At 38.0% G+C, this 27,288-nt stretch overlaps 1 protein-coding gene across 3 annotated transcripts in view; it reads left to right on the plus strand.

Annotated features, from left to right (window-relative positions):
* The window catches only part of RELN (reelin), a 501,731-nt gene that overhangs the window by 109,709 nt on the left and 364,734 nt on the right, over positions 1 to 27,288 (plus strand). For all 3 annotated transcript variants that reach the window (XM_059170891.1, XM_059170889.1, XM_059170890.1), the window contains exon 3: positions 25,303 to 25,438. In XM_059170891.1, the coding sequence (XP_059026874.1) occupies positions 25,303 to 25,438 (136 nt within the window). The remainder of the gene's footprint in view (positions 1 to 25,302; positions 25,439 to 27,288) is intronic.

Consider the following 27,288-nt stretch of genomic DNA (forward strand, 5'->3'; position numbering starts at 1 on the left):
GTTTCCTGAGATTAAGAGTTTCTTATGGTTTGTCTCCCTCTCTGGTTTCATCTTGTTTCATTTTTCTCATCCTTCCCCTCTGATCTCCTGTCTTGTTTCTCAAATTCCTCATATCAGTGAAGTCATATAATTGTCTTTCTCTGATTGACCTTTTTCCTCAGCATAATACCCTCTAGTTCTAACCACATCATTGCAAATGGCAAGATTTTGTATTTTTTGATGGCTGCATAGTATTCCATTTTGAATCTCACTTTTCCTAGTCTTTTGGCAGAATTGGACACTGGTGTCCACTTTATTGAGAACTTACCTTTTTGCTGTGGAACAAAAGCCAGGTTTTCCTATTGGCAAACAGGAGTTTCTGTAACTGTTTATGACCAGTCTTACTATGGCAACTTATGTTACGTTACCCAGAATATACTAGGGCAGAGTGCCACTTATTGAAAAATATATTCACTATTCAGTTGCGAATAGTGCAATTCATGGCCTGCTTTATGCCAACCTCCAGGCTAAGTCCAGCTTTTATTCTCTCTCTTCCTCAACTGACAATAATGCAGTAATCTGTAATATTCTACATTCTTTCCTAAAAGTGAACCCTTAAGAGCTTGTTGGCATACTGGAGATTTGGGACTTTTTTTTAAAACTTGGATAATATTTCTAGTTCCTTGAGATAGAGTCCTCACAGAACTGAAAGGATGTTCTAACACCAGTTTCTAGAAACCTTGTAGCACCTTCGATCAAAACTGCATACATTAGAAAAAAATACTATTTTAAGCCATCCCTTCTCCCTCTATGCAAAAGACAGTGCCTCCTACTCTGACCTTACTTCAGCGCTTATAACTTAGCACTTATCTTCTCTCTTGTACTTTAATGTGTATTAGTCTCCTCCATATTTTTGCTACCAGTAGCTTTGCATTGTCTGTATTCTTGATGTTACTTTTTTTTTTCCTTTTTAAGTAAGCTCTACACCCAGCATGGGGCTTGAGCTCATGACCCTGAGATCAAGAGTCCCATGCTCTAGGGATTAAGACAGCCAAGCGCCCCTTTGATGTTACTTTTTGCAATGCTAAATACATGGCAGACTTATCCTCAGGATGTTATGAAATTTTCACATTAATATCATGCTGTTGATTATTGTGAGGGAGTTGGTAGGGCATCAGTAAGTCATTTATCATTACGATCGTCCATAATAATAATAATAATTAAAATAACCACTGCATTCTTATGATCCTGTTCCTTATGTTTTTGTTTGGTTTAGAATTATGATTGGTGTATTTTCCAGGAAATATCTAGCTATCTCACATCCCCAAATGCGGTCCTCTATATGAATTAAAAATCATTGTTAGGAATTTTAATTACCATTGTGAAATGTTGGGGGTTACATCCCAGAATTATCCCCCATGGACCTTAACTCCAATCTGGACCTTAACTCCAATCTGGACCTTAACTCCTAGGGCTGCTTTGACTAGAAAAATATAGATACCAGTATAAGAGCCAAGGCCCAATGTTAGTACTTTCTACTTTTTCACCTTTGAAAGGAACTTATTATAAATCAAAGGAAAGCTTAGCAGGAGAGCTTTTGGGGGTGATGGATATATCCTAAAAATGGATTTTGGTGATGGTTGCACCACTCTAAAAGTATTAAGAATGATTGAATCATGTGCTTAAAATGAGTGAATTTGATGGCATCTAAATTACATTGTAAAGCTATTTAAAAAGAGAAAAAAAGAAGGATGAAGGAAATTTTGAATTTGTATCTAGTCCTCTAATATATTGGCTGCTGGTTGTCCCTTCCAGTTGCTATACCAAGGGCTGTGAAATTTAATTCAGTACTTGTCCTTTAATAAGTTAGGGTGGTTTTGGTCTTTTTTGGTACATTGTCATTAGTACCTTGCTGAAATACAGAATTTCCTCTTTATTTATTTATTTTTTGAAGATTTATTTATTTATTTATTTATTTATTTGAGAGAGAGAGACAGTGAGAGAGAGCATAAGCGAGGAGAGGGTCAGAGGGAGAAGCAGACTCCCCATGGAGCTGGGAGCCCGATGCGGGACTCGATCCCCGGACTCTGGGATCATGACCTGAGCCGAAGACAGTTGTCAACCAACTGAGCCACCCAGGCGTCCCCAGAATTTCCTCTTTAAAAAATATTTTACTATAACAATTTTCCAAAATATGCAGATGTATTGAGAATGCTCTAATAAACCACCATATGTCCATCTCTCAGTTCTAATAATGATCAATTCTTGGCTATTCTTGTTTTATCCACTTACCTGCCTCTCCCCCTTGCCCTTGATTATTTTGAAGCAAATTCCAGACATCATAGCAGCTCACTTGTAAATATTTCAATATGTATCTAAAAGTTAGGGAGTCTTAAAAAAAATAACCGGACTAATATTATCATGCCTATATAAGACAGTATTTCCTTAATACATCATCATATATCCAGATAGAACTTACATTTTTAAACAGCTGTGTGTGTGTGTGTGTGTGTGTGTGTGTGTGTAACATTTCTGAACCTGGATCCAATTAAAATATATACATAGCTATAAATCATTCTCTCTTAAATCTCCTTTAAACTACAGATTCTCCCTTCATTCTTTGTTTCCTCTTGCTTTGTTGTTGTTATTGTTGAAGAACCTAATTTTTGTCCTAGACTAATTGTTTCCTAATTTTTGTCTTTGCTAAATTGTATCCTTGTGATAATGTTGCAGGTGTCTTGTTCCTCTGACCCCTGTATTTGTTGTTAGATCTGGAAGCTTGAATGGCGTTGCTATTTTCTGGCAAAACCTCTTCATAGGTGTTATTGGGAGGTTCCATCAGGAAGTGTATAGTGTGTGGTTCTCTTTTTTTGTGATGTTAGGAGCCATGATGATCATTGCTTAGATCCATCAGTTCATTATGGTTTACAAAATGGTAACACCCCACTTCTTTTTATTCCTTCTTAATTTGTTAATTAGTATAATTTCCTCAAAATAAATGATTCCTCATAAACAGTTTGGTTACTCTGAGGCAGAGTTTAGGTCTTAAAGCAGCATTATTATTATTATTTTTTTTTTTTTTTAGTTTCCAAGAATAATGTACTAATTTCCAAGAATGGGCAATTTGTTTTTGTGAGTTTTTTTAAAGTATCATTTTAAACTCATGATTTAAATATATCTGATGTGTTTCATTATCCTAATTAGTGCTCAAATTATCTCATTTTTGGCCATTAGAAGCCTATTTAATTTAAGCCCTGCATCCTTGGTGGCTTGCTTGCTTTCTGGTATGGCAAGATGTTCTAGGCTCATCGTGAATGTTTCATTTACCAGAACTTTCCTCTCGAAAGGTTTACTGTTTACTTTTCACGGGAAATGCTATTTTGACAATACTATATGGGTGTTGTTCCAGGGTTGGTTATTATTTTTAGACCTAGAAGAGAGACACAGAGAGAAAGAGAGTGCTACACACATGTCTTTGCAGGTCCAAGATAAAATATGAGTTTTCACTGTTGTTCTATTTCAAATTTAGGCTTGCAAGATTTTTACTTAACATTAGTGGTGAGCTTTATCCAACTGGAGTAGTAAATATTTAACAAGCTGTTCTTTGAAGTGGGGATTGGTATATATCCTGATTTGTAGTTTTGGCCAGGTCTTGTAGTGTAAATAACCCCATCACTTCTGATTTAAGTTAAAACAGTTTAAATCCCTAGGGACGTAGAATCAAGTTCCTGTATTTTAGAGTAATTTAGAAGAGTTATTTTCTGTATTTGTGCCACCAAGTAGATGTATAATTAAGTTAATTTGCTTAATTTTACTTTCAGTTATTAGAGATTGCTGTTTATTTAATTTTAAGAATTAGGTAAATAATTTACATGGTTGCAAAGCATCTATAAAATCCCCAAAACAAGATTTATTCAAGAAGTCTACTTTCCCTCTAGTCTGATCATTTCCCCCCACACACTGTTTTTTAAATTATGGTTTATCTTTTCACTATTTTATATTAGCAACTGTCTCTGCTTTTTTAATTTATCTTTATCTGTATATCTTCTTCCTTTTCTTAGATAAATAGAGACCTATAAAGTTTCTATATCTGTGATGTTTTAAAAAAATTTAACAGTATTTCTAGGAAACCAATCAAGGGTAATACGTGGGCATTTCTTTATTCCTTTTTTAGAGCTGCATAATACTTTCCTGTGTATAATATGTTTATTCATTATTACCAGTTAGTGGTCATTTGGGTTGTTTTAGCTTTCTTGCTGTTAAAAATAGTAGTATAAGGTAGTGGTTGTCAGCTTTTCACCACAGAAGATATTACTGAGCCCTGTTTCTTCAACTTTTGACTCAGTGGGGTTTTATTATATTCAATTGATTTGTTTATCCAAGTCTCATTAGTTTGTGTGTATATGTTTGTGTTTAAACTATTACAAAAAATATCTATAACATAGAAAGCTTGATAGCTCAATGAACCCTCATGCATCTATTTCTCATTTTCAGTGATCATCAACTCAGAAGCAATTTTGTTTTAGCTATACCGTCATGCATTTTCCCTTTCTCTACTAGATTAGTTTTTAAAAGATTTTATTTATTTATTTGAGAGAGAGAAAACACATGAGCTGTGGGAAGGGGCAGAAGGAAAGGGAAAAGGAGACTCCCAGTTCAGCAGGGAGCCCGATGCCAGGCTCTATCCCAGAACCCTGGGATCATGACCTCAGCTGAAGGCTGCTGCTTAACTGACTGAGTTACCCAGGTGTCCCTCTGCTAGACTGTTTTGAGGCAGATCTCAGGCTTGAATTTGGTGACCTTGATCAAATCACTTCATCTTATTAAATGTCAGTTGTCTCCTCTATAATGTGGGAAAAATTGTTTCAGTGGTGTGCTGATAAATGTTTAAGAACCAGTTCTCTGGGAAGTGCCCTAATTTGTAGCATTTGCCAATTTGTATAATATAAATACTCACATGGGAAAAAATAAATAAATGAATAAATAAATACTCACACTGTGGCTGATTTCAAGCTTCCGATGTGGTATCATCGAATTGGGGAGGCATAGGAAGAGATGTGTACAATCCGTGTTCTGTAGCTAGTGTAAGCTAGATCCACCATATCGGTGCTAGTTCATAGGGTAGTGGTAAGATTTACTGGGGAAAAAAGTGCAGCTCACATATTAAGCATCAGTAAATGGTAGCTCTCACAGTTATGATTATTTCAAGCCTAATGAGATCCCCTTCTCGCTTGAGAGAGTTCTTCAACAAGTTCCTCCTCATTATGTGTTTCCTTGCATCTGAACATAAAGTTCCCAGTACTATCAAAGGACCCATAAAGCAGTGTGATCCCATTCACTGGCTTACTCCATATAATAATTGGCATGCTGCACATTATAATTAAAATAAAAACTTAAATACCTTGATGCCATAGGGGATATAGTAAAGAAGTGTTAATGTATTTGCCTCACAGATTTCATAATTTGATGAATATTAAGTGTTTTGAGGGTTGAATATAAAGTTATTTTAGGGTTTTTTTTAGTCTTGTCATCATTAATTACCTTCTGCTATTGATAGAAGCAGCTGGGGAATATTAAAAATTTCCATTTATAGTTATGATGTAATGAACAACATATGCCTAGTTCAGTTCATCGTGGCTTGGCATGCATGTTTAAAGCCAATAAAACAAGTAATTGTACTAATGTCTTTATGGATGTGGCTTAATGGTTTACTTACATTGCTTTGGCATTTTGTTCATGGGGATTTGAGGAATGTTAATTGTCGTCATTGTGCATGTTTTGAAAAAAACACTGGAGTCGTCTCAGTGTCCTCCGTGGGATACCTTCTCTTCTGTGTGTAATCTTTTCCCAGTGAACTGAAGGCAAGTCACAAAACACATGCATTGTTTTCCCATTAAAGATAATCTGATAATTTCTATATTCTTCCCTTTTTCTGCCTACCCATTCAACTGAGCAGTTGGGTTTTTTTTTTTTTTTTTTTTAATGTTTTCAGTTTTAAAGCTAAAAGTCTCAAATATTACTGCTGGCCCACAGTCATGAACACTTGAAATACAGAATTGGGGTCTTTTATCTCTGGTGTTTTATTTATGTGTAATGGAGGGCAAGCCTGGGCTTGATCTTTAAGCACGTGTAATAAAGGGTATGGGGGTTCTTTCTGTAGGGCTAGTATTCATTTCTAAGGCCAGTTGGACATGATAAGATCAATTAATTAGTAAATAAAATTTGCATCATATCCTCAACATTTGCTGTAACAAAGAATACCAGCTATTGGAACATCATTGCTACGTTGTTAGAGTATCTTTGCATTTTATGTGTTAAAGCAGTGGGTAATCAAGGTGATGCAATAAGGATGTGTAGGAAGAGATATATTAATGCCAGTGCTGGGACAAGTCAGAAAGCTGTAAATAAGCTAAGTACAGTCAAATACTGTATTATTTTTTTTCATGATGTTCAGGATTTCTAATTATATACCTTAAAAATAAAAATTAAAAAGAAAGAAAGAAAGAAAGAAACAACCCTCCATTACTTCCCTGAAAAAGATCTTATTTCTGATTAGCTCTACTCCCAGCTCCCATTATAAGCCATCTAACTATTTGGTTTGATTACGCAAATTGTATAATGTTATATTTATTAGGAATGCAGTTATCATGTTAAAGGTGAACAGACAGCTATTGAATTATAGTAGCTAACGTTCATTGAACACCTTGTGCCAGGCCCTCTTCTAGGACTGCTTATGTTAACTCCTTTAGTTCTCCCAACTGTTCTGAGTATCAGGTGAGGAAGTGGAGGCTGAGAGAGTTTAAGTCGGCCAATGTCACAGAGCTATTTAATGGCAGAGGCAGGATTTGAACTTGGTGGGCCTTGTGCCAGTCCTGCAGTGCTTAACTCTGACACTCCACTGCACCCTATAGAGAGTATTGAAATGTAAAGTAGACATGATCTGTGTCTTTTAAATGCCATAGTTAACTCCTGGTAGCCTGGAAGAGGCTTTAAAGATTTCCAGAGAGACTGCCAAACTGGGTAGTTGTGTGAACCATTTACTATGTTGTAAATGAGGCGGAAATATCAGTGAAGCCCAACTAGAGATAAACGTAGAAATTTAACCCAAAACCTCTGCAGAGCCTTAAAGATGTGGCTTTCCCCCCAACCTCCTTCCCTGGTGACTTGTTTTCCTGGAGTAGAACACTGATTAGCATATTTTATTTCTGCTGTTAATGCCAAGCTTGTTTGCCACGACTGGATTTGCCTGATTGGTGGCGTTTAGTACAGCGCTTGGCAGTTCTCCGTGGAGCTCTTAGACGTCAGCTGTAAATCATCTGCTCAGCCTCCCTGACTGGGAGCTCTGTACCGCCCACCCGGTGCACTGGGCACTGGCATCCACACACTCACCATATGCAGGCAGAATCACGCTCAGCCTCTGGGGGCAGCGCTGCAAATTAGAAGGTGAATTCATAGTGCTCTGGGCAGGCCCTTACGTGTGCAAATCCTGTTCCTTGTAATTGGAATTGTGTTTGTAAATCCCTGTACTCTCTGATGACACTGTATTACACCCTTCTTTATTGGATGGAAAGGAAAAAATAGTCTGCTTAAAAGACGCTCAGTTAACTTTCTCTAAAAACTGTACAGCATGGGTGGGATTTTTGCAGTCACGTCTCATGAAATATAATCACAGTCTTTTAGGAAGTGCTCCTTATTACTCAGAAATTTTTTTAGGTAAAATCGACATTCAATAATAGTTTAATTAGTGGTATTTCCCAGCTGTGCAGTCAGTTTTCAGAGAGATCTTGATGTCACCTCTTGTGACATCTTTATAAGGAGCTATATTATTATCATGTAAACCTAACCTTTGCATAGCTCTTATCAGTAACATATGTCGGGGCGTGGTAGTGTAGTTACTTGAGTGGGCAAATATACTAGAATAGTTCTTTTTTTTTTTTAAGATTTTATTCATTTATTTGACACAGAGAGATCACAAGTAGGCAGAGAGGCAGGCAGAGAGAAAGGGGGAAACAGGCTCCCCGCTAAGCAGAGAGCCCCGATGCTGGGCTTAATCCCAGGACCCTGAGGCCATGATCTGAGCTGAAGTCAGAGACCTAACCCTCTGAGCCATCCATGCGCCCCACTAGGATAGTTTTTACTAATAACTTTGCTAGGTCCCGTTTGAAGGTCTCTGATATTAATGATCATTAATAATCATTTTACGGTAACTTTATTTGTTCTTGTAGGGTTTATGTTAGCCAGTGATTCCATTATTAAGGAAAAGTATGGGTGACAATAGATTACCTCTCCTTAAAGGTACATATTGCTTTTAAAAATCTTGTGGACTCCTGCATGCAATTTCTAAATGCAAAGCTCGAATTTTTTCTAGGACTTTTTGTCAACTTAATTTGTGTGTGTGTGTGTGTGTGAATTCTCTCTCCCCTTCCTGCTGCCCCCATGACTTTATGTGGTTATTATTTACCATATACGTTATATTTTATGGAAGTTTGAATTAAAAGTTAATATTTAGATGTATTTTACGGTGACTAACATAACACAAAAAAAAATTAAATAGGTGTACATCTAATAATACATGTACTGACTCAAACACTGGAAACAATAAAACACTAATGAAAGCAATCAAATATCTATAAATAAATGGAAGGATAAATCATGTTTATGGACTAGAAGATTCAACATAGTAAATATGTCAACTCCCCCCAAATTTATACAAATTTAATGCAATTCCTATCAAATTCCAGAATGATATCTTATAGCTATAAACAACATTATTTTATAATTTATATGGAAAGGCAAATGATCTAGAATATTTAACATAATTTGAAAAAAATGGGAGGACCAATCTACAAGTTGCAAGATTTACTCTATAGTTATTACAGTAACTAAGAGTGTGTGGTGTGAGCAGAGTCATACACACACAAATCAACAGAAGAGAGGACTCAGAAAGAGACTCGTGTAAATATGCCCAGAGGATTTTGACAAAGGTGCAAAAGCGATTTAACATAAGAAAGATAACCTGTACGATAAATGGTTCTTGAGTAATAGGATATTCATAGGCAAAAGAAAAAGCACCTTTATCTATGTCTCATAATTTATATAAGTGGGTAGAAGAATAAATGAAACAAGATGGGATTGGGAGGGAGACAAACCATAAGTGACTCTTAATCTCACAAAACAAACTGAGGGTTGCTGGGGGGAGGGGGTTTCGGAGAAGGGGGTGGGATTATGGACATTGGGGAGGGTATGTGCTTTGGTGAGTGCTGTGAAGTGTGTAAGCCTGGTGATTCACAGACCTGTACTCCTGGGGATAAAAATATATGTTTATAAAAAAAAAAAAAAAAAAAGAAGGGAATCTTTCTGCCCTTCAACAGATGAATGGATAAGGAAGATGTGGTCCATATACACTATGGAGTATTATGCCTCCATCAGAAAGGATGAATATCCAACTTTTATAGCAACATGGATGGGACTGGAAAAGATTATGCTGAGTGAAATAAGTCAAGCAGAGAGAGTCAATTATCATATGGTTTCACTTACTTGTGGAGCATGACAAATATCATGGAGGACATGGGGAGTTGGAGAGGAGAAGGGAGTTGGGGGAAATTAGAAGGGGAGGTGAACCATGAGAGACTATGGACTCTGAAAAACAATCTGAGGGGAATGAAGTGGTGGGGGGGTGGGAGGTTGGGGTACCAGGTGGTGGGTATTATAGAGGGCACAGATTGCATGGAGCACTGGGTGTGGTGCAAGAATAATGAATACTGTTATGCTGAAAATAAATAAATTTAATTAAAAAAAAAGTTAATATTTAGAAAATGAGTTATTCTTCTTTAATAGCATCTTAATAAATCATAGCCTTTCTACCTAACACTGAGTCACAGAACACCATCCATACTTTCATAATCACGAACTTATTTTTCTGAGTGAGAACTCTGTAGCTCCTCATGATTCTCTTCATTAGAAGAGAACCCAGGCAAATTATGGGTTAAATTGAGTCTCCCCCAAAAAGATATGTTGAAGTCCTAAATCATCAATACCACAGAAGGTGACCTTATATGGAAATAGGGTCATTGCACATATAATTAAGTGAAGATGAAATCATACTGGTGGTTTAGGTTTAGGTGGTTTTCTAATCCAGTATGACTGGTGTTCTTATAAGACAACCATAGGAAGACACAGAGACACAGGGAGAATGCCGTGTGAGGAGGGAAGGCTGGAATGATATTCCTATAAGCCAAAGAATGCCCTGGACCACCAGAAGCTAGAGAAAAAACATGGAACAGGTTCTCCCTCACAGCCTTCAGAAAGAATTAGCATGCTGGCACCTTGATTTTGGACTCTAGGCTCCCAAATTGTGAAACAGTAAATTCCTGTTTTTTTCAGCCATCCAATTTGTAATACTTTGTTATAGCAGCCCCAGGACCATAATACAAGGCATGAAACAATGAATGCAAATAAAAAACCTTTCTAACGCTGGAATTCCAATCCTTTTCATGCCTTGCCTGGTCTCTTGTGTTAATTTTCCAGGCACTGTCCTTGATGTTCTTTGGTCTGTATCCATAAATTTTATACACACTATCATATTTATATTTCTTTCTTTGTATACAGAATTCTGGGACTCACTCCCCATTGTGCCTACAGCAGTACCAATTCTTTTTTTTTTTTTTAATAAACATATAATATATTTTTATCCCCAGGGGTACAGGTCTGTGAATAGCCAGGTTTACACACTTCACAGCACTCACCAAAGCACATACCCTCCCCAATGTCCATAACCCCACCCCCCTTCTCCCAACCCCTCTCCCCCCAGCAACCCTCAGTTTGTTTTGTGAGATTAAGAGTCACTTATGGTTTGTCTCCCTCCCAATCCCATCTTGTTTCATTGATTCTTCTCCTACCCACTTAAGCCCCCATGTTGCATCACCACTTCCTCATATCAGGGAGATCATGTGATAGTTGTCTTTCTCTGCTTTACTTATTTCACTAAGCATGATACGCTCTAGTTCCATCCACGTTGTCACAAATGCCAAGATTTCATTTCTTTTGATGGCTGCATAGTATTCCATTGTGTATATATACCACATCTTCTTGATCCATTCATCTGTTGATTGACATCTAGGTTTTTTCCATAGTTTGGCTATTGTGGACATTGCTGCTATAAACATTCGGGTGCACGTGCCCCTTCGGATCACTACGTTTGTATCTTTAGGGTAAATACCCAGTAGTGCAAGAGTAGTACTGGGTCATAGGGCAGTTCTATTTTCAACATTTTGAGGAACCTCCATGCTGTTTTCCAGAGTGAGCAGTACCAATTCTTTTTTTTTTTTTTTTTTAAGATTTATTTATTTGACAGAGAGAGATCACAGTAGACAGAGAGGCAGGCAGAGAGAGAGAGAAGGAAGCAGGCTCCCCGCTGAGCAGAGAGCCCGATGTGGGACTCGATCCCAGGACCCTGAGATCATGACCTGAGCCGAAGGCAGCGGCTTAACCCACTGAGCCACCCAGGCACCCTGAGCAGTACCAATTCTTGACGAGGCATCCAGCATCTTTCTATTCTGGCCTCCTCAATTGCTCTTCCCGCACTTCCCTTCCCAGGCCTGCTGTACATACTCCCATATCCCAGCCACTCTCACATCTCCTTCGTTGTCTCAGGATGATCAGCACTCTTCCACTTTGAGAATGCTGTTCCTTTTGGAAAAAAAGAAACAAAAACCCAAGATAATTTGGTTTCCCTTTCTCAACTAGCAATGTCTCAAACATTGCTGTAATAGCTTATTGATTCTCTGTCTTAAGGAGATGCATTTGCTCTCTCTTTGGGATCACAAAATAATGTAGGCTTCTCTTATGATACTTAAAGTAATTTGCTTTGGATTATCAATATCTTTGCATGAGTCTTCCATTGTATTAAGCCCTCATAGCATCTCTAATGCTTGTTGGCAGAAATCTGGCATCCTCTTGCTAGATCATAATTCCATAGCACACCCAGAAACACACTGCTAGTTGCACAGTTCTGCTGGGCTCCTCCTGGCATGTTTCCCTTCATTCCCTTGAAGAATACAACAATGGACTCAAATCAAAGCCTTTTGTCTTATTCTCATCACTAATATTATCTCCTGACTGACCATGGGGGATAACATAAAAATTTGACAGTTCTCTTGTCTCAGAAAGTCATAAGGGAGATGATTTTTTCACATCAAATCTCTTAATCTCTTGCTTTCCTCCCTGACCTGGTGAAGTTTCTAAACCAAACGTAGAATTCCTCTGTTAGTAAAATTTTTGAGCATACATGTGTAATTAAATATATGTCTGTTTATTTACTTTTAATTTATAAGTTCAATACATATATTCCTGTACTTACATACTTTGTATATTATAGGACATATAAATTTGATAATAAAGTATAAAAGTTCTAATATTTTCTTCCCAACTGTAGAAATGTGTATATGAGTATTTTAAATATATATTTGGGGTGTCTTTTCAGTTAGAAACTGTAGGTAAAATAATTTCAAATCTAAAATTAAATTTGTTTCATGCCACTGGGTGACTCAGTCAGTTAAGTATCTGACTCCTGATTTCAGCTTAGGTCATGATCTCCAGGTCGTTAGATTGAGCCCTGCATGTAAGGACATCATAGTTCACTGTGACTAATGATGCCATCTCAAGAAAGTCATAGACAACAGAATTTAAAAGATGTAAAAAGATGGGGCATTCCATCAGTTAAGCATCCAACTCTGTATGTCTGCTCAAGTCATGATCTCAGGGTTTTGAGATTAAGGCCTGCATTGGGCTCCACACTGGGCGTGGAGCCTTCTTAAGATTTTCTCACCCCCACCGCACCCCCAGGAGTACTCACACTCTATAAATGAATAATGAATGAATTTAATGAAAGTAGTGTACATCATATTTTCCTGTGATTTGTCTTTTAAAATGTATTGATATTTTATCTGATTTGGAATCACATGAGCTAAAAACATGAAATATGTTTCGTTGTCAGAATTCATTCATTGCCAATGTTTTCTTGTGGTGCTTAAGCTGCTACCATAATATAAATAGATAAACTGTTTGCAATAATTATAACATTATACATGTATAAACTGTATTTTTATATTATATGTGATTTAACATTTTTAAATTTATTAATTTTATAAGAAAACAAAGACTAGAGTTATTGAATCAATGCCTTTACCAGAAAAAAAAAATCATTGATTTTGTAAGTCACTGGGGACATGGATAGAAATTTAGGGATCCTAAAAAGAAGTTTTAGTGATGTCGTAATAGCCAACATTTATGTAGTATATTTATTATGTGCTGGGTTTTGTTCTAGATACCTTACATACATTAACTGGGGAACCCAGTGGGGTGGGTACTATTGTTTTCCATATTTCACATATGAGGAAATTACACTCATCACAGTTTTCCTTTGACAGCTGTAAGATAAACAGATTGTTGTTCTTTTTGAAAGTAGGAAATGTCATGGAAAAGAGGAAAGCAGACTTAGCAGTCTGTTCATCCATTTAGCAAACAATTATTGAGTGGCGCTGTGAAAATCAATAGGATCAAACCACTTCTTTTAAGAAATTTATAATCTAGTGAAGGAACTAGAAGTAAATGAACTGTGATAAGAGTTATTATATTAAAAGGATGTATTAATCAGAGAAATTCAGTTTTGCTATGGTAAGAGATTAACCCCCAAATTGCAGCTTAATTCAACAGCTCTATACAAGTCAGAGATTCTAGGGTAGTTGCCCTCCATGCAGGGACTCAGCAATCTAAGGTATTTCCATACTGTGACTATGCCAACTTAGTGTGTGGCTTCTTTTGCCATCAAGGCGAGGGAATACAGGAACCCAGAGAACTCATTCTATTCTGAGTTTCAACTAGTAAAGAGTGTGCATCATTTCTGCTAGTATCCCATTGGTCAAAATTATTCACCCAGCCCTTTTGAACTAGAGAGACTAGAGAGTGTGGGAGAGCCTATGACTGTTTGGTAGACAATAAATGCCTTAACTGAAAGGTATGTATAGTTAATTGGAGAAGAAGAGAGTTGGGCAAGAGTTTGTATTCTACAGGAAGTCAAGTGGAAAGTGTCAGGAGAAGTCATGAAGCGATTACAGAAGCTGGTGAAGATAATTGAGAAATACAAAACTTAAGGTTCTGGAAAGAAGCTGGAGGAAGGATCTTCAGTACCACGGAGAGCTCCTGCCATGTAAATGACTGTGTTACCACATGATGTCATTACTAACACCTTTATTCAGCACCATTTCATTCCATAAACATCTATCATGTGCCTGTCATAGATTTGGTGTTTAAAAAATTCATAACACAAATTTAACAGTTTAATGAGGAAGACAGGTAACTCTTTGTAATGCAATGGGTAGGTTCAATAACAGCACAATTCTCTGGGTATTGTGAGAGCATGGGGCTGCTCCTAATGTTAATCTGGGATACAGGAAGAGATTCTACAGGGGAACTTCATGGAGGAGATGAATTATGACCTCATATGCGTATTAAGTGATGAGTAAGGGTTTAAACATGTGAGAGGAAGAAAGGGTACTTAGACCAGAGGTCAGGAAACTTTTTCTGTAAGTGGCCAGGTAGTAAATATTTTAGGCTTTTTAGATCATGATGATATGTCTCTATTACATATTTTTCTTTTTGCTTTACACCTTTTTCAAAATATAAAGTTCATTCTTAGCTCAGTGGTAATACAAACACAGGCCATGGTCCAGATTTGAACCATGGGCCAATAGTTTGCTGACTCCTAGACTAGGCAGAGAGAATAAGAGCAAAACTAGAGGTGTGTGCATACAGCTTTATACAATTTTGTCTTGATGGAATGTGAAGTGAGTAAGAATCATGATAAATGAGTCCAGAGAAATAGCGGGGACAGAATGTTACCCTGAGGAACTTAGGCCTCCTTCTATAAATGTGGATTGCCATTGAAGGATTGAAATCAGTGGAATGATAAAATCAGATTTGCATTTTACAAAGAGACTGAGAGTTAGCCTGAAGAAGCAAAACTGAACTCAAAGAGACCAATTGGTACTGGTTGTTGGTACTGGTCAAAAAAGAGATAATGAAAGCCTGAAATAAGGCCATAGTAGGAAGATTAGGTAAGAGGGGGCTGAGTTGAGAAAATTTTGAGGGAACATCAGAAGGACTTTCTAATTGGTTGATAGGTTGGGGGAAAGGTCAATAAAAACTCCAAGACTAGATAGATAGTGTTCTTTAGTTGAGCTAATAAAATTATGCTAACTCACTGATGTTCCTTCTTTAGCAGGAACTCTGATTGTTAAGAGGATGTCTGCCATTTGTTGCAGATTTATGCCATCCAGAGTTGGAAAGCAGAGGCACACTATCTGTTCTGATGTGATTCCTTGGGAAATCTGTTAGGCTTCCAGGAAGGGGATGGGGAGCCTTTGCCTGTTCTATCAAATAGATTCGGTGCTATAAGCAATATCTTTCCTGTGACAGAATGCTCACGCAAGGTAAGGGATAAGGAACCCAATATGTACATTCATGGACATAGTCTTAAAAATCATGGTTGTTTAAAGCTATGAGTTATTTTAGCTGTTTTGGGATCAGAACTTCATAGAGTCTGAACTTGCTCTGTGGTAGACATAGGCCATCTATGGTTATCCAACATGTTTATAAAGTTTCCCATATTGTGAGTACCACTATTCCAAAATAGAATTCTCATACTTCCTATGTAGGGGTGAAGGCATGTAACTTAGTTTCCTCCTGCTATCTAGAACAACCCTCATGAGACTTGGATACAGAAGAGTGCAGTATGAGCTGGGGACTGAGCATGGGACATCCATATTCCATCAAGTACAGTCATGGAAAGTTCTTATTTTTTTTTTTTGGAATAGCTGAGGTGAATGTTCTGTTATTTTAGTCCATATATGGTTGATGTCAAGGAGTGGGTGGTGTCAGCTATTGTTTTATGTTGGCCCGGTCCTGTGGACTTAACTCCTTGCTGGGCGGCATCCAGGTTTATTTCTGTGTGTCTCCCAGAGAAGCTGCCTCATCTCACTCAACATTCCTTTAATTAGCTAGATTGTATTCTGTGGTTTATAACTGAGGTATCAGTAGTATCCCCAGAGCCTCAGTGATACCGTATTTTATATAAAATAGAAATAACATATGATCCAGCAATAACACTTATGGGTAGATACCCAGAGGAGTTTAAATCAGAATTTGAAGAGATATCTGCATTTTCATGTTCACTGCAGCATACTTCCCAATAGCCAAGGAATGGAAACAACCTAAATGTCCATCAACGGAAGAATGGATAAATAGAATATGCTATATACTTACAGTGCAATATGCCATATGTGACAACATGGGTGAACCTAGACCACAGTATGCCAACTGAAATAAACGAGTTACAAAAGGACAATTCTGCATGATTCTATTTATATGTGGTGTCTAAAATAGTCAAACTCATGAAAGCAGAGACTTGAATGCTGGTTGCCTGGGACTGGGGGGAAAGATGAAATGGAGAATTGCTATTCCAATGGTATCAAGTTTTATTTATGCAGGATGTTTTGTTTTGTTAAGAAAGCCTTGCCTCTGAGGTTCTTTTCAACCTCCTACATGGGCTTGGGTTTATATCTCTGAAGCGTCTCCCTCTTTGGTTTTTTCTTTCCTGCAAATGTGTAAAATCTGACTTCTAGCCTGGAAGTTGTACCGTGAATCCAACATATACCAGGGCAAGTCAGAGGAGCAGGCAGCAGGTAAGGAGGCAAAATAGAGTTCTGCCCAGGTAGTCAGTGTGGTGTGGTCAGTTTGCAAAGTCTGGGTGCAGACGGTATGTGGTGATTCCCTGCCAGCAGCAGAGGTTAATGGGAGAGGGGAGGTGGTATGCAGTGTTAGGAGGGGGCAGTGGAGGTATACTTTCAACCAGTGGATCAGAGAACTTGAGTTAGTGCAAACTTTTGCACTTTAGCTCTTTGGAAAAGTTGCTCCTCTGTCAAACTCAGTGGCCAAATAGACCTAAGGATAACTGAATGGCTTTGATCTTTAGGGGAGCACTTTTGACCTAAAGATGTCTCACTCATATCCATATCTCATTCAGAGATGTGCCTACCAAGAGGGCAAAGAGTATCCAATAATTCTTTGATGAGAAATTAAGGGGTTTGGATGGGGTGAGGGGGATGGAGGAGGAGGACCTAAAATTATACCTGGAGAAAGGGGTCCTCCTCCTGCTTACTCTCAGATGGTTTGCTCTCCATCATTCTGTTTGGCCAGGATTTCCTTTGGATCAGGATTGGGGTCTGTCCCAGAATTGAGGTACTTCCATGTAAGGATACAGGTAGGGGAGAAGCCAGGGCACAGTGTAAAATAGAAGATGTGTTTAAGTGTCATTCCCTAGCTCTGGTATCCTTGCAAGTCACTTAAAATCACTAGTTCTGGATAATTCTCCTTGGTCTCCAAAATGGGAATGATAATATTCAACATGTATAGTGCTAACTCTGTGCTGTGTACCCATTCAGTCTTCGTGACCACGCTATTACAACCATCTCCATTTTCCTGGAGAGGAAACTGAGGGACAGAGTTTTTGAGTAACCCGCCCAAGGTTCCATAGCTCCTCGGTAATGGAGCAAGGATCTGAGCCCAGGCAGACTGGCTGCAGGGTCTGTGCTTTAACCCTTCCGGACGATTGTCCCTCTAGTACTAGTAAGGCAATAGTAGGGCTAAAACACTGGGCGCGGAGAAGGCATTCAGCCGATGGCAGGGCTGGAAGAGGACAAGAGAGGGAAGGCAACAGCAGTAATTCTCATCTTTGTAACAGCAGTGAGTGAGGAAAGAATCAGGTTGACTTCAAAGAACATCTTTTTGTGTATAACTGACAAGAGGGGTGGAAATAGCGTGAATCCTCATACGTTTTCTAACTTATGCCCATAGACATACAATTTCAGAATGGTTTTAAAAGGTTTTCGTGCTTTTTTGTGTCTAGACTTACGCCTGAAACCAAATGCCTTTAAATCAATGTTTTAAAAATGAAACAATACCCAGTGTGTATATAGGCGAGCATGTGTGCACGAACTATTCATTATCTATTAGCACAACTCGAGAGCTGTTCCTTTCATATCCATTTTCATCAGGCTGGTGCTTCACAGATAAGCTGCAGTAAGGATGTTTTCAGAAAGTTCTGTGATGACTTTTCAGCCTGTAAAATCACGTTACCTTTGTTGAAATGTTGGAGTATATTAACTTAGTGAAGAAGGCAAATAATAGACAAGTCAAATTCTGTAAGTAAACAGTTACTCTTATTCAAATCAAATGAAAAGATTTAAAAAATGACTAAGAGGAACTCCATAATTCATTTTCCCTATTCACTTACAATACAACACTAACTTTCCAAACCAGATTTGCCAAAGGGTCTGGGTTTTTATTTTTGTTTTTATTTATTTTTTTAAAAGATTTTATTTATTTATCAGAGAGAGAGAGGGGGAGAGAGCGAGCACAGGCAGACAGAATGGCAGGCAGAGGCAGAGGGAGAAGCAGGCTCCCTGCTGAGCAAGGAGCCCGATGTGGGACTCGATCCCAGGACGCTGGGATCATGACCTGAGCCGAAGGCAGCTGCTTAACCAACTGAGCCACCCAGGTGTCCCAGTTTTTTTTTTTTTTTAATTAACTGATTGAAGCCTTTAGAAACCCCTTTTAAGGAAAGAGCAAATGATAAAAATTAAATGAATTAGAAATCACCTTAAATATTTATCTTATCTTCTGCTCTTCATGTAGACATAAGTTAATAGATTACTAAAACTTCTTGACACAACAGCATTCTACTGTACTTTCTGAAAGTGTTTGAAATAGTAAAATAATATTTCTTTTAACTTTTCATCATTTTTATATATGCAAGCTACATTTTTCACGAACAAAAAGTTGTAATACTAAGGTACTTGCTGTTTCCTTGGCAGTGTCTCATACACAGATATCGTAGTGCTTGAAATCTGTGAAAAATAAACTAGTTTAAACCAGGGCAAGTTTCTACCCACTTTCACACTAACCATGGCAAATCACACACTAAACAGATTGGAGTTATCCACATCTTTAATCTACAAAATATGGAATAAACCCAACACAAATGTGTAACTTTTCCACTACATTGGTTATTTTGAGTAATAAAGTCTTCGGTGTGCTTCTTAGAAGTGAATGGCCTACATTTTTATGAGATTATGTGCATTTTGTTGTAGAGATGGAGGAAATTATAGAACTTTCAGTTACAGTTCTGAAGATCCAAGGTGTGCACATTAAAAGCTTAGAAAGCTATTCCTTTGGGAAAATAGAGTTCATACAAGGTTTAGTCACAAACTTAAAATAACTGAAGACTTGTCAAGGAAAATGACATCCCAGAAGGCAAAGAAATGTGTATCACTGTCTTGAAAGGAATCATGGAAGCAACTTTAGAACAATTAAAGACACTGTGAGCCTCATCTTGCAGAAGTATAATGTGGGTAAAGGAAACTCTGGCATAGATTTATATCCTTTAACCACAGTAATCATTAAGAAGACAAATATGAGATATTTTTACACTAGATATCCAGTGGTTCGAATGCCTTGATGAATTTAAAACACTCATACTATGTCAAAGAGTTGTACTGACTCTAATATAGAAAGTGTGGCTAGATTGTGAATATTCTATTTTTCAAGTGTATATACACAATATTCAAAAAGAAAATGTGTTTATAACATGGATGCTTTAAGATCTTGCTAGACAAGTTATTAATTTGTAGAACTTCAGAGTTTGAAATTGTACTTGACTTTCTTTACCCAAAGTTAGGTCAGGAGAGCCATACTTCTTGAAGTGCTTATTGTCTCTCAGAGTCCATAATGTACTTGGAAAAGTACAGCTTTTTTCTCTGAGGAAGAAGTTCCACATGAACAGTGTTTTGCACGAGAGTTTACATGTACACACAGCAAGGAAATAAAATTTTTATTATTACTGTGGCACACACATATACATTTAATAAGTATGTATATCCCTGAGATACATGTAATTAAGTTCTATTGCGGATCTGATTTTCCCTTTTCCTAGTAATATTAAAAACTCAGTATATATCCTATTATCCAGCATGCAGCAGGGAAAGCACCATCGTAAACTTAAATTCATTATCAAATTCAAATTTCAGTTGTCCCAAGAATAGGTTCCCAAATCACCTATGTTAATTAGATGGTATACGTCTTTCATGACACAAGCCATTAAGATCACTGTGGCGGAGGCAGTAAATTGTTGTTTCATAGAACTCTAGAAGCTGAGTCTGACGGCCCTCCTCTTCGTACTCATTTTATATTTGCACCTCTGCTCATTATGTCTGCCTTTGTGAGATTTCCTTCCATATTTTCTTCTATTCTTTTGGATTGTACTCAGAGAGCTATGGAACTGAAGGGGGTCTTAGTGATCACGGACCAGCAGTTTACAGATGCCAGAACTGAAACTTGAGAGGGGGTACCCTGACAAGGTCATTCAGCCATGTGTGGCAGAGTGAGGGGACAGTCTCTTGATTATACTCTGCTGCCTCATGTAAAAACAAACATGGGAAATCGTGGCTTTTCTCTCAAGACTCTGCTCCAGCCTCCCTCTTCAATAGTGCCATTTCTGACTGGATTGCAAGGGCTCTGGTCTGAACCCACACTACACTCTCCACTTTCTCTATGACCAGGAACACATTCTTTTATCTGCATTGTCTGAGGGTCATCACAGGTAAAATGCAGAAACTAACAGCTCCTACATCATGGGGGGTTCTTAAGAGCCTCAAGTAAGTTAATATTCATGAAATGCTTACAATAGCACTAAGCCATACTAAGTGCTCAATTAAGTATTATCATAACCGTTATTGCAATTGTTTCTATTAGTCACTCTTCTCCTATTTCATAACTCTTCACTCATTTCGGGATAGGGACCACAGCCTGTGTTTCTTCTGTGCACCTCCACAGGGCCTAACAGAATGTTTGAGCCCAAGTGGGTATTCTGTAAATACTGTTATTTCCTGCTGGTCAATATTAAGATGAACAGATTGCTAATAGTTGCAGCTCTGACCAACTTTTAGATATTTTCAAAGAAAATGCCAGTTAAAATCGGGAGGGCACGTATTACATGGAGCACTGGGTGTGCTGCAAAAACAAGGAATACTGTTACACTGAAAAGAAAAAAAAAGTGGTAACCAAGATATGGAAGCAACTCAAATGTCCATCCACAGATGAATGCATAAAAAAATTTATTATCATATGTTGTATATATATGATAGAATGTTAGCCGCAAAAAAAAGAATGAGATCTTGCACCTTGCAACAACATGAATGGACTTAGAGGTTATAATGCTAACTAAAATAAGTCTGACAAAGACAATTACCATATGGTTCCATAATATATGGAATTTAAGAAGCAAAACAAACAGAAGGGAAAACCAGATTCTTAAATACAGAGGACAAATTGGTGGTTGGCAGAGGGAGGTGAGTGGGGGAATGACTGAAAAAGATAAAGGGTATCAAAATTACCCTTGTGAAAAAAAAATTACCCTTGTGATCAGCATGGGGTAATGTATTGGATTATTGGGTCATTATACACCTAAAATGAATATAACACTGTAAGATAATTATACTTCAATTAAAAACAAAAAGAAAATGTGAAAGCAGTAGAGTAGGTTAGGGCTCTTTGTTAAAAAAAGCAAAGACCACTGCACACTCCTAGTATTTGAAGGTATGTAAAAGGCCCTCAGAATACATGTTTGGGTGGTTCTAGGATTAGTGGGTAAAAGGACTGAATATTTTGCATTACTATCAGGGCCCTTGTATAAGACAGTGCTGGATACTTTTGAACTGTTCTATTGGTGCCCTGTTGGTATTATTCCAAGCTCTGAAGCCTGGACAACATCTTCTAAGACACATTTTTTGCATGTTCTTGACTGCACCTTGAAATTGCTTGGTGAGCTTCTGAAACTCCCAGTATCCAGGCTGTATCCCCACCCAGTTAATTCAGAATCTCTAGGAACCAGTAGAGTAGTTATCCCATCTCTTCAGATGATGCCATTGTGCAACCTTGTTGGAGGAACTACTGTGCCAGACAGCTGGATGGCAAGAATGTTGTTCTGTGGCAAATTTACCCAGAGTGAGGTGTGTCATAATTACAACAGTGTAGCTATTTTATAAAATATTGTGAAGTAATATGCAGCCTAGACATAGACTCACTTTCTAGGAGGGGTTCTGAAGAATAGGGAGCTACTTGAATGTGAATTCTGTTCCCAAGGCTGTGAAACCCTGAAGCCTTATTTGTTTGATTCATTTCCCTTCCCACACGATTGTGGCTGGAATACTTGTATTTTTTTTTTTTTTTTTTGGTCAGATGTGTCATTTTCCACACACACGCAGGATTTCTGCTTTATGCCCAAACAGAGTCGAGTGGCAATTCCTGAGTCATGGCTTTTGAGTCTGCTACAGCACTCTATGATTTCCCAGGGGAGTCTTTTATCCTCCCTAACCTTGTGGTTTCTCTGGCTTGATGAATTTCGTCTCAAGATGTAGCTTAAAAAAATAAAAACTTGCATGAGAAAAAAGGCACCACTAGGCTATGTCAAAATACAGATTTGTTTTTCTCTTTCTTTATCCAGTATGACCTATTCCTTTATTCTAGAAGATTCTGTTTCACTAGGTAATATAACATATGTGATATCTTTTCTGTTGCTTTTAATGTTTTTAGTTAAGTCATTCTTGTATTGATTCAGAAAAAAACATTTCTTGACTATATGTGATGTGTCAGACATTAAGATAGTTGCTTGGAATATAGCAGTTAAAGATCTACCCCCTTGTAGGTCAAGTGCTGTGATGATCAGGTATGAACTGTTATGATGACGTGTAGAAAGGGTAACTGTGCAAACATGGTGGGGACTCTACTCAATGTATTGGATCACTTCATTCTCACAATAACTTTGGGGTGAAAAGGCCATGGTATTTCCATTTTATAGACAAGAAAACTGGGTTTCAGAGTAAGTCATTTGCCTAAGTTCATGAAGCCTGGAAGTGAATTTTTTGTCTAATTGCTCATTCCTGGCGATACTTTTATTAATATTACTATTAATAAAATTTGGGTTTAGAGCATTTTAGGTCACAGCAAAACTGAATGGAAAGTATAGACAATTCCCATATGCTCCCCTTCCCCCCACAACTCCCCACTATTGTCAGCTTCCTGAACTACAGTGATACATTTGTTACAACAGATTAACCTACACTGACACATCATTATCACTCGGAGTCCCTAGTTCACATGAGGATTCACTCTTAATGTTGTGCATTCTTTGTGTTTTAACAAATATATAGTGACATGTGTCCACTATTGTAGTATTAAATGGAATCGTTTCACTGCCCTAAAAATCCTTTATGTTCTGCCTTTTCATCCTTGCCTCCCTCCTAACCCCTGGCAACTGGGGATGTTTTGACTGTCTCCATAGTTTTGCCTTTTCCAGAATGTCGTAGAGCTGGAATCATACAATATGTAGTCTTTCCACATCGGCTTCTTTCATTTAGTAAAATGCATTTATTTATCCATGTCTTGTAATGGTTTGGTAGCTCATGGCCTTTTGGCTCTGAATACATACCCCATTGTTTGGAGTGTCCACAGTTCCATTCCATTCACTTATTGAAGGGTAGCTTGGTTGCTTCCAATCTGACAAGTATGAATAAGATTTCTGTAAACATCCATGTGCAGGTTTTCGTGTGGACAGAAATCTTTAATTTATTTGGGTAAATACTGTGGAGCATGATTGCTGGATCGTACAGTAAGCATATGTTTATTTCTATAAGAAAATGCCAAATTGTCTTCCAAAGTGGCTGTACCATTCTGTATTCTCACCAACGATGAACAAGCGTTCTTTTTGTTTCACATCCTCACCAGCATTTGGTGTTGTCATTGTTTTGTACTATGGTCCTAATAGTTTGGGAATTGGCATTTCATTGTTGTTTTAATTTGCAATACTCTAATGACCTATGATGTTGAACATCTTTTCACATATTTACTTGTCTTCTGTATATTTTTTGATGAGGTGTCTATTCAGGTCTTTTGCTTATTTTTTAAAACTTGAGTTGTTTATTTTCTTAGTGTTGAGTTATTTGTTAATACTTTATGTCAGGGTGGTAGAGTTATGGACATTGGGGAGGGTATGTGCTACGGTGAGTGCTGTGAAGTGTGTAAACCTGGTAATTCACAGACCTGTACCCCTGGGGATAAAAATATATTATATATTTATAAAAAAAAATTTAAAAATAGAAATACCATATGATCCAGTAATTCTACTATTGGGTACTGGAATTTCATTTACCCAAGGAAAACAAAAATGCTAATTTAAAAAGAAAAAAAAATAATAATAAATAAATATTTTATATCAGATGTCAACTAAGAGACTCATCTTCTTAAAAAAAAAAAAGCATCTCCAGATAGCTCAGCTGGGAGCTGACCTGGCCCTCACAGCTGGGCTGTGGTATTCTCACATGGAATGTAAACGGTTTTACAGATCAGACATCAGACAATCAACATCAGACAGGGCCACCTTAAACTGATGGCTTGAGCCAAAACCAAGACCACTTTGTAATCAAATCTGCATACAAACAAAAGCAAGAACATGGTGCAAATCACAAAAATGACCATCCCCCTCTCCATGCTGACTTGAATTTTATCAATCACAACTTTAGGCTGTGTCACTCTTCATGTCTCCCATATACAGATTAATAAGGCACTCCGTGATAAAATTGCCCCCACTTTCTGATGGCACCAAATCCAGAAGCAAAACCGCGTATCCCTATAACCTCCCCAGCAAGATTAGGTGGTCCCAGGATGCAGGAATTTCAGTACTAAAATCAGGAAATTCCCAGGACAACTTGATCCCCCTACTGTCTAAAATGACCTACCTTAAGCCCAAAGAGTTTAACAAGCCTTTGCTGATATCCTCTTACTGAGATACTTCCCAGTTCCCAATATAATTTAGTCTTGTTTGCTGTAAACACTTCCACTAAGTCCACCCTTGTTATACGGTAGATATGGCCCTGGTAGTCTTTGTTGACGGACAGAGACCTATCAAGAAAATCAAAAGCAGAGCAACTACGAGAGCAATGAAACTAGTAGATTACCCCGTAACAAAAATGTTTTAAATTATTAAAATCCTTCTACCAACAGGACACGGAAAATTGCATAACTTACAGAGCAGCCAAACAACATGATGAATCTTAGCATACAAGAAAAATGTCCAGAAAATATTGTTCATGCCATGATAAGAAAGAGCTTGTTTTGTTGTTTTTATGACAGCTTCTCTTCCTTTCTGTGTCTTAGGGATCATGTCTGACCACCAGTTTGGTAACCAGTTTATGTGCAGTGTGGTGGCCTCACATGTGAGTCATCTGCCCACAACCAACCTCAGCTTCGTCTGGATCGCTCCACCTGCTGGCACCGGCTGTGTGAATTTCATGTAAGTATCCAAACTGTCTGACCAGTAGGGAAGGCAGATAGACCTCTCACTGGATGACATACAGGCTACGCGTTTAAGTGTATTAACAGGTTCGACCTTAATTAAAACCACTAATTTGGGTGTGAAAAAGAGGTCCAGATCATAAAAAACAAATAACTTGAACAGTTTAGTTTTGCATATTTCTTTATACTTCAGGAGATTTAAATTGGATTTTAACCGACAAAAAATACACAATAGGAGTAAAAGCATGTGATGAAATCAACGCAGTAGAAAAACGAATGTTTGGAAAGTAAGATGGAAACAAATACAAAAAATGCCATGAGGCTCCATCTGTGTTTTGGAAGAAGATCACAAATTTAGCTTTCAGCTCTCTGGCCATTAATGCCGAGAGAGGAATGTGATCAGTTAGGTGAGGGATGGTGGTGAGAAGTCAGGGAGTCTGTGGAAACTTAATGACCCTCTCATGTGCTTTCATTAAGACGAAGCTGGGGAATGTGGTTAACGATGTCCCAACAGTACCCTTTGTTAATAACACTGGGCTGGGAAGCAAAGGCTGTGACTTGCTGCATCTCTCAATGTAATCTCTACCCCTACCCCTGCCCCAGAATCTCTACTCCTCATACTTCTTAGTCTTTTCTCTTTGTAATCCCATTTTTGACTTTTAACATAATATACTGTGTTCATTTAATTATCTGTAATTTTTGTCTGTCTCTTCCAACTGAAATGCAAGTTCCTTGAAAGCAAGAATTTTATTTTCTGTTTTGTTAACTGATTTGCCCCAACTGTCTAGAACAGTCCTTGGCACTCAGTACACACTCACTCAATATTTATTTCATGGAGGAGTAGGCCAAAGGAATAAGGCCAAAGGCAGTTCTGAAACAGTCAGGCAAAAGAGAGCTGGAAGCCATCTTGAATGATTTTCTGTTCTGAACCTTCTGCTCAGACAACAACATCCCATAAAGCCTGCATACTCTAAAATTTACTACTACCCGTCCTTCCCCTTTATTACTATACAGTTCAGGGTCAAGGGCTCCTATGGCTCCCACATCACCGATTATAGACTTTCTGCCTATCCTCTGGGATACCCAAGCTGCAAACATCAGATTAATCCTATCCAGCTGATTGACATTTAATCCTATCATTTCTTCTTCAGAAAGTTTTCATACATGAACCTTCTCTTTCCAGTAGTACCTTTTGCTAGGATGATTATGGTAGCTTCCTAAGTGATCTCTTCTCCTGCAGCCTGTTTCTCCTCTGGTCCATCCTGGACATTGTCATCTAGCTAGTCTTCCTAAGGCATAACCTTGATTACTTGAAACCTGGATCCCTTAAGCCTCCTTTCTGAGGACCAGCCTCTTGGCTTGGGTTTGAAAAGTCTTCCAATTCCTGATGTGTATCTTCTGTTTTATCTCCTGTGTGCTCATCCTGATTGGGCACTAATTGCAGGACATCCCACAACTCCTTAAATATTACATGACTTTCTCTTTTTCCATGCTTTCCCCTTAGCCCAAAATGCTTTTTCCCCCCAACTCCAGTTATTAAAGTCCTACACATTTTTTAAGGCCTGTTTAAAATGCCAACTCTTGGGATGCCTGGGTGGCTCAGTCAGTTAAGCCGCTGTCTTTGGCTTAAGTCATGATCCCAGGGTTCTGGGGTCGAGTCCCTTGCTCGACAGGAAGCCTGCTTCTCTCTCTGCCTCTGCCTGCTTGTGCATGCTCTCTCTCTCTCTCTCTCTCTCTCTCTGACAAATAAATAAAATCTTTAAAAAATAATAATAAAATGCCAACTCTTCTATCAAGCTTTCCAAGATATCAACAACAGAAGTGATGTGTATGATCACTTTTCTTGTA

The sequence above is a fragment of the Mustela lutreola genome, chromosome 4, assembly GCF_030435805.1.
Source record: "Mustela lutreola isolate mMusLut2 chromosome 4, mMusLut2.pri, whole genome shotgun sequence".
Taxonomy (NCBI): Eukaryota; Metazoa; Chordata; class Mammalia; order Carnivora; family Mustelidae; genus Mustela; species Mustela lutreola.